The following is a 12500-nucleotide window of genomic DNA, read 5'->3' as shown; positions in this document are numbered from 1 at the left end:
AAACAGTGTGCGAAGCGAACGGGCAGCATACAAAAGCGAGTCATAAACGAATTATACATATTTGTATCGAAAACGGTTCCGTTTGATGCGTTTTTTTTATCAAACCAAGTGTCCATACATGATGACCGTGGTAGTGAGACGATACGCAGTTCCACAGACGACTCAGAAGGTTTTATTTGCGCAAATGCGAAACGTTTATCACGCTACATTAATATTAGTGAAGTTTGAGCTTCGTTCTATCACTGTTCATGAACGTTTATCATTCTGCCTTTACTCACCAGCACACATTTGTTCCTCTTTTTGTGCGTTTCTATATTCTAAAAATTGAAAGGCCTAAGCAAAACCGCAATTCTAGGGCACTAACCCGTGTGGAATGGTTGCTATTTTGTGCATTATCCTTCAACAACAATTGTGAAGTAGTAATGATCACTAAGTACAGTGTGAACCTTAAGTTGGATTGCATTTCTAAGTAGAGTGCAAAATAGATATCGCATCGGCAATCAACCTAATCACTTTACTGCTCTGCTATTCCTTTTGGCCGCTTATAGTCATCGCATGTGAAAGATTCGCATCCACGCTGCGTTTGTTATCCATCGTTGGCTAATCTTTGCTCAGATAAGCTTACCGGATTCCGTCACTATAAGCTGATGCCAAATTTTGGCCATCTAGAAAAGGGATAGTAAAATGTTAGAACAGTTGGCCGGCTCGGAACGCTTCCTCACCCCTTACCTTCTGATGATGCTGTTGTTCTTCGTGAGCGTACGACAGTAGAATCGATCCCAACGAGTCAAGCTCTCGTTGAATCAGTTCGGTTTCACTGCGGATACAGCAGAAAGCATAGGCTGCTCGCCGTTCCAACTGCGCACTGCATCCGCCGGTTTCCGTTTTCAAGAGAGCTTTCTGGTATTCGGCAAAAACACCTTTTTCAACGCGATCGCACAGATCACTGCAATAGGGAAGGAGCAGAGATGGGTTCGATAATTAACAACAAACCAATGGGATAAAAAAAGCGATTGCGTGACGAACCTGTGAGCATAGAGGGCATCCAGTAGCAGGTGCAGCCGTTCGATAACGGCGCGATGCTGTGCCTGCACATATCTTTCACCTTCCAGCGTGGCACCCCGCAAACCCACCGACATATCCTCGAAGTGGCGCTCACCGAACAGTCCACACAGTTCGCTACTCTGCAAGATTCGATCGATTTCGGTCCGATCGTGAGCCTGCTTCTGGGTGCGCACCGTATCGTGATCGATGAGCTTCATCAACCGAGCGATGGCGCTATGTGCGCAGCGTAACCGTGCTCTTGTTTCGACCACTGTGTCCACATCGATGGCTGGCATGGTTGCATTTTCCCGTAGCCGGGCAAACTCATCGATCTGCTTCTCGTACGCTACGCACATCCGGTACCGATAGTCGGTGGTAGTGTCCTGCAGGAAGATACCGAGGATCGGCGATTGACGTAGGGCCGGATGCTGTGCCACAAATGTTAACCACGACAGTAGTCCACGGCGACGCTGCTCAATTGAATCCACGATTAACTGTTTGGGCGGAAGCGCTGGTAGGGCCCTTAAATGGAATGAATGGTGCTTGAGAATTGATCTTACGGTTTTGTTTATCTTGACCATATTTACGCTCAAAGTAAATAATAGTTTTGTTTGTGCCGATTCAACGGTTGCTGCGTTTGTTTGCTTAAACCAAATAGTGTAGATTTACAAAGCATTCCATTTTTGGTTATACAAATTGCTTCTGGTTCCTTTTTCAGCGTACTTCCGTTGGTGATCCTAATGTGATCGTAAACCACAAAACATGTTCGCTGTTTGTGCCTCCCTTTTGATTGGAAGGACCTCTTTTTTTAATGCTTTCATTATTTGTGATAACATTTCACAAAAAAGACAAATTGTTTCCAAGCCAACACAACACCAAGCATCGCTGCCAGCAACAATTCCACGTTACGTCACCACCGCTACTCGTTCAGCGATGTGACCTTGGCCGATAATTATCGTACGATAATGATTTGTTGGTTCCATAACCACAAGATCGTTGCACCATTAGCATCCCCAAGGCATCCGTAGAGAGCTGCTTATGCCCCCACAAGCACGTCATGCAGGTCATGCCCCCGCAAGCACGTCGTCTCTGTTTCACTCTAAATAACCTTCCATCCGTACTGCACGTGCGACAACATCAATGTCGATATCGTCCGATCCGATGACACGTACGTACAAACCGTGCTACATGCAACGGCATTCCAATAATCCCCTTCAACTAGCCACCCCGGCAATTACCTGTACGGATACTTCTCGGCCAGATAGTCGTACAGCGTCACGAAGTCTTTGTAGCGCCGTCGGACTGGTTTTTCTGATCCTTTCAGCTTGATCTGTGCGTAGCGGCCAATCAGGTGAGGAAGAAACGCAACGTTAGTTTTGTCTGTGATAATAGAGCAAAGCTGCTCTACACTACCTCATACTCGGAATGCTTCAGGAGAATACCCTTCTTCTCCGGTACCACCGTAATGCTGATGTAACGCTCGTTCAGTTCTCGCATCGTTAAATCGTCCACAGCTGGGAAAAGTAAAGGGAAACAGAACAAAGGTCACTTTTTGCAGTACTCAACTGGATCGAGTTTTGTGGACACACTGTTTCTAAACACCTTTTTTTTACTAGTTTATCGTCGGGTGAACGAGGATCAGAGTTGGCTTGCGCACACTTTGATGAGTGAGTAATGAGTGTGCGTTAGACTTAATTATGGCCATCAGAACAGGAAGAAGGAAAGAGAAACACCCATGGCAACGTTTAAAGAATACGAAATGAATTTCGAAATAAAATTCTTCTTTTTAATTATGGATTCTTTGCATGGCAGAATAAACGCCAGTCCATAAAATCGTGCAACAGGAATGCCAACAGAGACTCATGCCTCATTATGGAAGCTACACTAAGTTTACAGGTATGCATAGCCGTTATTAGTAATCATTTGGGATAAGTTATAAGAGCACGGCGATGCACTGCGGGTATGCGGAGGATTCTGATCAGAACGTATTTGACGCTAAATCGCCATTTTACCATTATTCAATGTACGTTACATTAAACATTTAATGCAAACTTCACGAACGCGTACTAGATCCGTGATTAACAAATGACCCCGTCACGCGATCCGCGAACCGCTTGCACAGGTCAGGTTATCTGAAATCGAAGCAAGCCGCTTACGGCGGCAGTTGCTCAAGTGCCCAAGGGAGGTTTGCTAAATGTTATCATCTCAAATGTTGCGTCTTTGGGTTCTACTTTTTCACCTTCTTTTTCTTCTCTTTCGAGGTGTGTACCAGCAGCGATTAGCGCCAACACGGTTCTAGAACCGAACTCTGGAGCGATAAGAATAGCGCAACAATAAACCCATGGTTGCTATTTCTAGGGTTTGGCATGGGTAAAATGTGTGGCCAAAGGCTGAGCGGTATTTCGATTCAGAATGCACTTCCGCGCACTGTAAACGATTGGCATCGTGCCACTGTTCTGAGTCCGCAATTATACTCGGGCACTATTTTTGGTCGCAATTTTGCTTGACCTTCATCATCGTTCAAAGCACAACAGCTACTGATGTGGCAACGATTTTACGAATAATTATACCGGACCTAGCAACAAGTGACCTGATCACAACAGGGTTATCTCAAAGCATTTCACTACCCATGCGATTCATTATTCTCTACTCATTTAACGAGTGTTTCATTTAGAAATGCCATTTCCTAGTGTTAGCACACGACACGACCACTGATGAATGTTGAGAACGTGTTCTGGTTTGCCTGAGACCGCAAAAACCACCAACGATCCAGAACAACAGCTCAAAAGGACCTGCTAAACAGCTGTGTCTGCGAGGGAATTAGACAATCCCAACCTCTAACATCGCGATCGTCAATCCATTGCTTGGACTCAACATACAATCATTTTGGCCACTGCTGCTGCTGCTAACCTGGCCAGTCAGCATAAGTTTCGTATAGCATCCCCGGGGGCGCACAAAACCTGTTCGGCATTCTAATGAAGTCCAGCGTTCGGCCACTCCGCTTCCTCATCCCGGCTTCCCCTTTACCCTATATCTCATTTATCATGTTCGCCAAGTGCCAAAACGCTCTCACACATGAATGATGAATAATTTCGGGTGACGAACCAATCCGGTTTTTTGCTAACGAAAACGTCTTAAAAAGAGGGTTGATAGAGGTCCTTTGTAGCCACCGCAATGCTGGAGCAGCTGCGCAAGAAAGCGATCATACTGTTGTCGCGTGAAACCGTCCGGCCTTGAGCGTTTCATGATAATCGAGGTTCCGTGTTGTTTTTTTATCGTTCAGTATCGTGTAAAAAAACACCACTTGTAGACGTTCCTTTGAAAAATGCTCGCTTTTGGAACCTAATTGAAACTAAACAACGCACTGAGCTATTCCGTTCTAGCCTCAAAAGCAACCGTTCGTTAGTCATTCACAGTTGAGTCATAGAGACACAGTTATGTAAAATAAATAGAATTTGTTTAACTGCAAACAACGACATGTTTTGTATTTCAATTTGTTGTACTCGCTTTTAAATTTCGTCATTGTATTCGCTGCCCAGGCAAGAGCAACCATTACGGAGTTGATCGATTTGGTAGCCATGGTAGTGACCTAATGTCGCAGCTAATACGATCGGTACACAAACAAATAACCACACGCTCCACGCTCCGAAAATGCCATAAACTGTGGCGATTGTACGATTGATAGCCACAAAGTACCTATACACTCCATGTATTCGTTAATTTGTTCTGCAAACGCCTCGGTCACATGGTGGAAACCTTGTTCTGCGATCGGTGGATACAATCTTCCGGTACACGATGCGGTTGAAACAAACTTAAGGAGAACATGGGCATGTTAGTTCTCGGACGTCTACATCCGATGTTCTGTTCTGAGATAATAAATAAAAACGAATGGCTTAACTAAAGGCATAGTATGGATAATGTGAACTTTACGACCCTCACACCATACCAAGGGTAATGTGATGGATGAATCGCAGCGGAAAAAAGTCAAAATCACTCCAAGTGACCTTGTGGAACTGGTTTCGAGGCATCTTCAGCCAAACAGGTGTGCATGTAAGTTGTTGGGATCGGAACGCGAGCGAACACGCTATCGTTACATACCGCGTCGAAGCGTACTAGACTAGTAAGTTTTAATGCTAAGATCGTTCCAGCAACAAAACAATGGTGTGCGTCACCCCTGATAAAGATCGTTTTTAAGATTCGCAAGGTTCTGGGAGATATCGCACCACTCGTACCAGACACACATCTTATCAGCACATCAGAAAAAGAGAGAATGTACTTATCATCATATTGGCATCGAAAGCGATGGTGTTACCGATGTTTTCCGGTAAAAATTGACGGTCGTAGACACCTTTTCACCTGGGTAACTATGGTAATGCGTCCATTAACATTCAGCAGCTGTGCGCCAACCAGCTCGGAGCATCACTATCTACTAGCTACGGTTTAGACGTTTTCTATTATAATGCATTGATAGTATTGACGCATTAATTTAACTTCACAAACGTGATGCATACAACCCGTTTATATAGGAACAGAAAAAATGCTACAGCCTTTTTTATGCACAACACTTTTTTCACTTTCAAATAGTCTTCAATTGAATAATTGTCTGGTGTTTCTCAATTTACCAAAGACAGTTTAGCTTTTATGGAGGACGGAACATACTTTTCTCCTTCTTTTCTTGCTAGCCAACCACATCTTCACCAGGAAGCTGCGACCGTTCCTTACCGTCAACGGATAGCGCGATCGATGAAGCACCGGACGATGAGGGTCCTTCCCAGCGTGAGATGTACGTCTCCCGATGTGTTTCACCATTCACCTGACCACCTGCTGACTGCCGTACACTTTCGCTACGGCCCGAATCTTGACCCGGACTGGCGACCAGCTGATCCCTGTCGAGGGGCTGTTTTGTAGCGTCGCCACCGGCGCCACTTAGCGTGATGGTGGTGGTCGTTACGTAGCGGAAGGCACCGGAAGGCGATGTCCGCGAAAGATCCAACATTTTAACTTCCTCCTCGTCCGGTCCATCGCTGCCGGATTCGGAATCGCTAGCATCATCGCTGTGGACAGCGGACGAGGTGGAGGCAGCCGCGGAAACAAAGGTTTCTCCGACCGATGGCGAGCGAGAAGAGTCCAGCATCCCTCCGTTGCTACGCCAGGTTGCTAGGTGTTGCTTCGATGGAGTTACTACGCCGTTGTTGTTGGTCGTCCCATTCGTTACGGAGCAGGAGACATCCATCAGCACCATCGGGATCGAGGCCGGGGCTGATGGCGGTTCCGTAGCTGCCAACGGTACGGATGCTGCCGGTGGCGGTGGATGATGGAAATGCGTCTCATCTACGGCGATGGGCATTTTTGGCCGACGTCTATGTCGCTCTTATCACGTCGGGATACGAAACCCAAAATCTGTCGAAAGCCGCACTCTCACGGCACACTCTGTCGGCTATCTGTCGCGTAGTGCGCGTGCTTTCTCTCGAACACGAGCCGGATGGTGAGGAGAAAAATGGGTGTCGCACAAGGGGAAGATGCGAAATCGGGATTTCGCGGTAGCAACACACCACACACTAGCGGCAATCGATAATTGCACTTTTATGCACCCGATGGTGCAGCCGCAGAACTATAGCGGGGGGACGGGCCCAGGAGCAGAACTCATTCAGACGCACGTGATAAAAGCATTTAACCCTTTAACGATACACTACACCCGGACACATGGCACAATCACAACATGGTACACGTTTTTGTTGGAATCAACCACGGAACCGTGCATCACACGTCTTGCTCGTTCCGCGCGCCAATTTTGTTTGAGCGAGAGCGACAATCCAAGGAACAATAGAAGCGCGGCAACAAACAGCCATCACACAACTACCAGCTTGTGAGGACACGCACACACGCTTAGAACACAATGAGCTCGTAAAGGGGCCGACAGGTGGTCAAAATTGATTGTACATTTTATTGACGAATTTATTTCAATATTATTTAGTAAACAACATAATAGACCGTGCGTCTATGAAGAAAACCGCGAAAGCAGTCCAACAGGAATCGTATTTAACATGCTTTCAAATATTTCGACAAACTTACGAGGGTGTGAATTCCACAGGCGCCGAAAGCAGAATTGAATTAAATCTGAATCAAGAAAGCAACTTTAACTCTGAGTTGTACGCGTCGTATAAAGTTGTTTTTAATAGTGCAGCCGGTAAGAATGGCCGTCGACCACCCAGCACTTCAGCAAACGAATTCAACGATTTTGTGCAAACGTCTGTAACGGTTTCTGGTTTTGATTTAAACTCAGCTTGGCGTTGTAAACGAATTTTCTGAAACAGTTTTGCTGACCCCTCGTTCGAGCAGTTATTTGCCTACTTCGTTGGTTCGGGCAGTTCGAGCAGTGTACCCAAGCGGTGGGTACAAAACTAGCGAACGGACCACAAATTTTGGTTGACCGTGTTGATTTGCTCCGTGCTCCGCATCAATTTGGGCCGTTCGTCGTAAATTTGTGTGTTTGGCCAGACGAAGGCAAGTTCCGATCAGATAAGAACGCGGAGTCCACTCGTGAAAAGTGTTGACGACACACGGCGCTTGGGGTTGCCGGATTCAGCGGTCCCAGACTTCAGAAATCATCGTCAAATCGCGGGAGTCGTCGGGCGCAGGGTTGGATTGCGTGCCCGTCTAGTGAGCCGCCACATCGAAGCCCGCGCGGGAAAACCAGCTTATTACGGACGCAGGTGAAATATCGAATTCGTCAAGGTAAGTGCGGCAGCATCTCGGTGATAAAACAAAAAACCGCACTCGGTGCGCGTCGCCAAACCCAGATTTTTTTTTATCAAACGCAAGCTTCACTTTTCGCTCTGCTTCTTGCACGCAAGCTCGTAGGCAACGAGGCGTTACAGGCGTACAAGTTAGAATAAACGATACCCCAGAACGTCGCCGGAAACAATTGCGCCATTTACTGATGCCGCCAGAATGCAAAGAAAAAAAATGAATAAAATGCTAGCGAATAATTCCAAATTCTTTCCGTTCAGATTCCTGCCCTAAAAGGATCCGGCGCGATGGGAAAGGACATTGATCCGGCCGACATAGGCAAGCACGCGGACCTGATCAAGAAGGCGCAGGCCGACATTAGCTCCTCGGATGTGCTGGTTTGCGGTCGCTGTAATACCGTCTTCCATCTGCTGGAGCTGTTCCGGGCTCACAAGGAAAATGAACCGAACTGTCGGCGTTCTGCGACCAGTGTGCAGGATTGCGACGAGGCACAGGCCAAGGTGTGGGCCTTTCTGCTGTGGAAATCGGCCCAACGGAGCCTGACGACAGCCAGCGAAGGCGACAAACCGAACCAAAACAACTCGTGGAAGCTGTACCAGACTTGGGTGAAGCTGGATGAATCGGTCCGAGACACCTGGATCGTTGCCGGCAAAACTATTCAATCATTCGCAAGGGTAAGCAATCTTGACACAGACGAGTTATGAAGATAAGAAGGACTTACCGACCGAGTGAATCGCTTTTCTTTCACAGATCGGTAGTGGAAACCTGCAGGAAATGCCAGTAAAAATTACCAAAACGATTCTGGAAACATCCACCGATGCAGCGGACAAGAGTGAGTGCTAACCAGTGAAACATTGCCTAGGCCTGCTATGTTCGTTCTCTAAACCTATTCGTTGTTGGGGCTGGTTTGCTTCTTGCTTGATCTTTTCTTTTCAACAGAACCAGGAACACCGGGCTCGGTCAATCGTGTTGCGCCCCACCTTCGGAAACCGGGCGAGCTGGCGAACCGTCCCGCACTGTCGCCACTCGATCCTAAGCGTGGTACCGTGACCGGCACACCGATAAAAACGGAATCAACCTCTCCAAAGACACCGGTTAAGCGTGCGGTGGCGAAGCGTACCAATCCGGACACGAAGATCATCACCGAGGAGGAGGTGGAAAAGATTTTGGCTAAACGTTTTAGTCCGGTCATTAAAATGCACGAGTACCTGGTCAAGTGGAGCAAGCGCAACAACGATGAGAACACCTGGGAACCGCTTACCCATCTTAACTCGTGCCAGGGAATGCTGGAGTTTTTCGAGAAGCAGTTGGCCAAGCAGAAGGAACAGCGTGCGGCTACTGCTGCGCGCACTATTCAGCAGCAGCGTCTGGATAAGAACAAACAAGCGGGTACCGCAGTTGGCACGGCGACGGCATCGACGCCTACTACCGTCCTACCGAAAGGATCACCGCGCAGCGCAAAGGCGACTGCCATCGATCGTGTGAAGCTGTGGACTTCCGGCAGTCGATCGCCAGGCGATACGGATGGTACCGATGGCGAGAACAAGGCGGGAGGCGTAGTAAAGCGCAAACTGAACGATAGTGACCTTGATAACGATTCGTCGCAGGATGGTTTAGGAAAGCGTGCACGAACGGACGTGACGGAAGCACTGAGCAAGGTTTCGCAAAGTAGCAGCGTAAAGATATTCCCCATTTCCGGCGCGAAAGCCACGGTCAATGGTGCCGGCGGAGGAGCGGATGGTACACAGAAGGATGGCAACGCGGCGGAGGTGGTCATCAAGTCACCGCGTGATGCCAGCATCCCGAGTGGCATCACCAAGAAGCCAGGCACGGTGGGAACTACAGTGAACACTTCACCTCGCGGAGAAGCAACGGTTAAGATCGTGAACCGATCGGAAGCAGCGGGAACGCATGGTATTTTTAAAGTCAGCGACTCACCAACAGCCCAAAACGCCACACAGGCGTCACCCGTAGCCGGTGCGACAGGTAGCGCTGTAGTTTCAACTCCAATTACACGGTCAGTGCCAATCAGCACAAGTACTGCGAGTACTACGAGCGGAGACGTTACGACCCGTTTCATACGTCGCAACGTTGATGGAACGCCCCAGCTGTTCAAGCAGACTATCCGCAAAGCAACAAAGGTTGTTTCAACCACACCGACGACGACGGGCGCAGCGACGGTACAGCGACAGGCCGGAGTGGTAACTAGTGGTGGTGTTCGCACCGTCACCAACAACGTCGCGGCGTCCGCCACTGGAGTGCAGAAGACAACAACGGTCGTCGGTGGTGTTCAAACCCGCACAACACTGACGCCACGCGCGGGAACAGCGGTGACCACGAACCGCACCGGCGTAACTCAAACGGTCAAAACCCCTCCGGGAGTCGTGCGAACGGCCATCTCAGCAGCAACGAACACTTCCTCGGAAGATAAAATCAATGCTCTACGCAAACAGGGTCTTAATGTGGTGAAGAGACCGTTAGCCGGTACTCCAGGGGCGAGTTCAGCCGTTTCGTCGGCGAAAAAGCTGTCAACCAAATCAGCCACGAGCAAGAATGAGGATGAGGACGATGAAATGGGCGATGGATTCCCGGGGAACCTGCCGCTGCCACCACCAAGCCCACCCCGTGCCCTCACCTTGTGTCCGGTGACGGGTAAGGTGCTTTCCCAGGCCGAAGGCGAACCGACCCCGGTTCCGAGCCCCGACGAAGCGGAGGCTGCCGATGAAAAGAAGGAAGAGGAATCGAAGCTTGGCGAACAGCAGCAACAGCTGACGGAACAGCAGCTGGAGGTGGACCAGATGCTGACCAGTGAGGATGGTTCAGCTTTCCTCGTGGCCAGTGAGGATGGCACACTGTACCGTGTGGCGGGCAAGAATGCCGACGGTCAAACCATTCTTATTCCCCACGGAGCGAACGATGGGCAGAATTGTCTATTGATGGCATCACAGGAAGGTGAAGAGGAGGTCACAAATGGTGGTTCGTCGGGCGTACTTACGCTTAACTCCGCCATCTCGGAAGCAGTTGCCATGCCACAGGAAGAGGTAAGCGAGCGGCGGGAGAAGGTGAATACTGTCCTGACGAAATGATTTTTAACGAACTTCATTTTCTTTTCCCGACCCTAGGGCCAACCGATGATGGAAGAACAGGAAGCACAGATGCAGATGGTTGGCAATCAACAGCTGACGATACAGACCGAGGACTCGCAAGATGGACAAATAACGGCTGAAATTGTACAAGCGGGTGCCCCTTCACCGGGTAAGTGTTTGCAATCGCTCCTGAAACGGTTCTTTGTTTATCGTTCTTTGATTAACTCTTTCGTGTCTCTTTCCGACGTTCGATAGGTGGTACTAGACGCGTCGTGTTGATGCTTCCCAACGGGTCACTTATGATGACCGAAGTGACCGATGAGCAGTACCAATCGCTCAACCTGACCAACCCGACTGAGGAATAGGTTTTCGTTTGCATTCGTTACGCCTTTTATTAATTACTTAAGTAATGAATTTATCATTTTCTGACTAGTTAAAGCGTGCGTGTGCTATTAGCCTTCCATGGCTTTTTCTCTTGCATCATTGCATCTCAAATTTTCATTTTTAGTTCCTCCACCACACCAGCCATCTGGATGATGGCTAGGGTAGGGCGGGGCCACAATTGCAGTAAAGATAATGATAGTGATTGTATAGAAATACAATGAAATCTTCGCATATGTAGGCAATAGGTATAGGTTAGCGACGAACTGCCAGCAGGAGCACAGTTCAAATGATAAAACCATAAGCTCGAGAATAGTAGATCAGACAAGCTTCCGACGGGTTACAGTTTGAATCGCCATTAATGGACCGATTCTTTTTCATCCTAGACTTTACCGGAAGTATTTCTTTTCGCACAGCTTTGATCATCACCTCGGGTCAGAGAGATTTGAGATGCATCAGGCGGTCTCCGGAATTTAATCGAATGTAGCAACCGCAGAAGTACAATCCGGTCCGGTGGCATCAGTTTTATTATTCTTCAATAAATATTGATAACAGTTACGCCGATTTTGAATGTGTTTCACCATCGGCCGCGGTCGTCGCAACGCTTACGGTGTGACCGATTCCGCGGTATCGTGTGCCGTACAATCAGCCCAATCCACTGCTGCATCCCAGTGTGCCGCGATGTTCACGCGGATACTTGACAAGTTGCCTGAAAATCATAACATCCAAGTCATCGAGATTCGCGTTCGAGGATTTTTCAACGAAGAAAAAGGTTGGCCCGCTCGTATTCCTTTCTCAGCGGTAGGTGTTCGATTACGGTAATCTCGTGTGCAATAATCTCCCTGGCCGGGGAACTGCGGGCGATAAAGGTGCAAAATTGTCGCTGCAAACGGGGTTCTTTGTGACGGTGGCACAGGATTGGAGTGTGTGGCGGTGGCTACGTGGAGGCCGTCGGTTTTCGGTTCTTGGATAGCATCCGGTGTGCGTGGTTTTGCTTCGAATTCAATATAAAAAAGGAATTGAATTATTGTTTTCCATCATTGACCTGGCTGTGTTCGGTGTTGACTGTATAATTTCGATAAATAGGTTGTATCCTTCGATGTGTACTTGTAAGCAAAGGGACAAGGAAGAGTGTGTAGCGGAGGAAGGCCATGATGCGGTATTCGATCAGCGTAGATTTGTGGAGTGTCCTTTAACACAGAGCTTTGGCTGGGAGTAACTGCGCAAAGTGTCCCCTAG

The 12500-nt window shown here is 48.3% G+C and overlaps 3 protein-coding genes across 6 annotated transcripts in view; 2 read left to right on the top strand and 1 right to left on the bottom strand.

The window, feature by feature from the left end:
- Window positions 1-149: 149 nt before the first annotated feature.
- Window positions 150-6813, bottom strand: LOC126574028 (sorting nexin-8-like). The gene is made up of 6 exons (XM_050233954.1): window positions 5767-6813; window positions 2458-2558; window positions 2283-2374; window positions 1027-1566; window positions 730-946; window positions 150-665 (listed from the first exon to the last, which is right to left on the bottom strand). Exons 1-6 carry the CDS (start codon window positions 6389-6391, stop codon window positions 612-614), a joined length of 1629 nt encoding a protein of 542 aa, XP_050089911.1. The 5' UTR covers window positions 6392-6813; the 3' UTR covers window positions 150-611.
- Window positions 6814-7465: 652 nt separating this feature from the next.
- On the top strand, window positions 7466-11813 carry LOC126577150 (uncharacterized). The gene is made up of 6 exons (XM_050238575.1): window positions 7466-7779; window positions 8055-8468; window positions 8545-8626; window positions 8734-10835; window positions 10917-11049; window positions 11136-11813. Exons 2-6 carry the CDS (start codon window positions 8082-8084, stop codon window positions 11243-11245), a joined length of 2814 nt encoding a protein of 937 aa, XP_050094532.1. The 5' UTR covers window positions 7466-7779; window positions 8055-8081; the 3' UTR covers window positions 11246-11813.
- Window positions 11814-11957: 144 nt separating this feature from the next.
- LOC126578666 (ADP-ribosylation factor 1) overlaps window positions 11958-12500 on the top strand; it is a 5451-nt gene continuing 4908 nt past the window's right edge. The window contains exon 1 of one of the 4 annotated variants that reach the window (XM_050241461.1): window positions 11958-12062. The gene's annotated coding sequence lies outside the window, so the exon portion shown is untranslated. The other 3 variants (XM_050241468.1, XM_050241465.1, XM_050241466.1) reach the window with 3 other exon arrangements.

Source organism: Anopheles aquasalis, chromosome 3, assembly GCF_943734665.1.
Source record: "Anopheles aquasalis chromosome 3, idAnoAquaMG_Q_19, whole genome shotgun sequence".
Lineage (NCBI taxonomy): Eukaryota > Metazoa > Arthropoda > Insecta > Diptera > Culicidae > Anopheles > Anopheles aquasalis.
The sequence above is the reverse complement of the archived record's forward strand: the minus strand, read 5'-3'. Positions and strand labels throughout refer to the sequence as shown.

Excerpts from the sequence above, each read along its gene's own strand:
- LOC126574028 (XM_050233954.1), bottom strand. The coding sequence starts at position 6,391 with ATGCCCATCGCCGTAGATGAGACGCATTTCCATCATCCACCGCCACCG. Across the intron at positions 2,559-5,766 it reads GATCGCGCTATCCGTTGACG|CTGTGGACGATTTAACGATG; the intron begins GTAAGGAACGGT and ends TACTTTTCCCAG. Across the intron at positions 2,375-2,457 it reads TGAAGCATTCCGAGTATGAG|ATCAAGCTGAAAGGATCAGA; the intron begins GTAGTGTAGAGC and ends CGCTACGCACAG.
- LOC126577150 (XM_050238575.1), top strand. The coding sequence starts at position 8,082 with ATGGGAAAGGACATTGATCCGGCCGACATAGGCAAGCACGCGGACCTG. Across the intron at positions 8,627-8,733 it reads CACCGATGCAGCGGACAAGA|AACCAGGAACACCGGGCTCG; the intron begins GTGAGTGCTAAC and ends TCTTTTCAACAG. Across the intron at positions 10,836-10,916 it reads TTGCCATGCCACAGGAAGAG|GGCCAACCGATGATGGAAGA; the intron begins GTAAGCGAGCGG and ends TCCCGACCCTAG.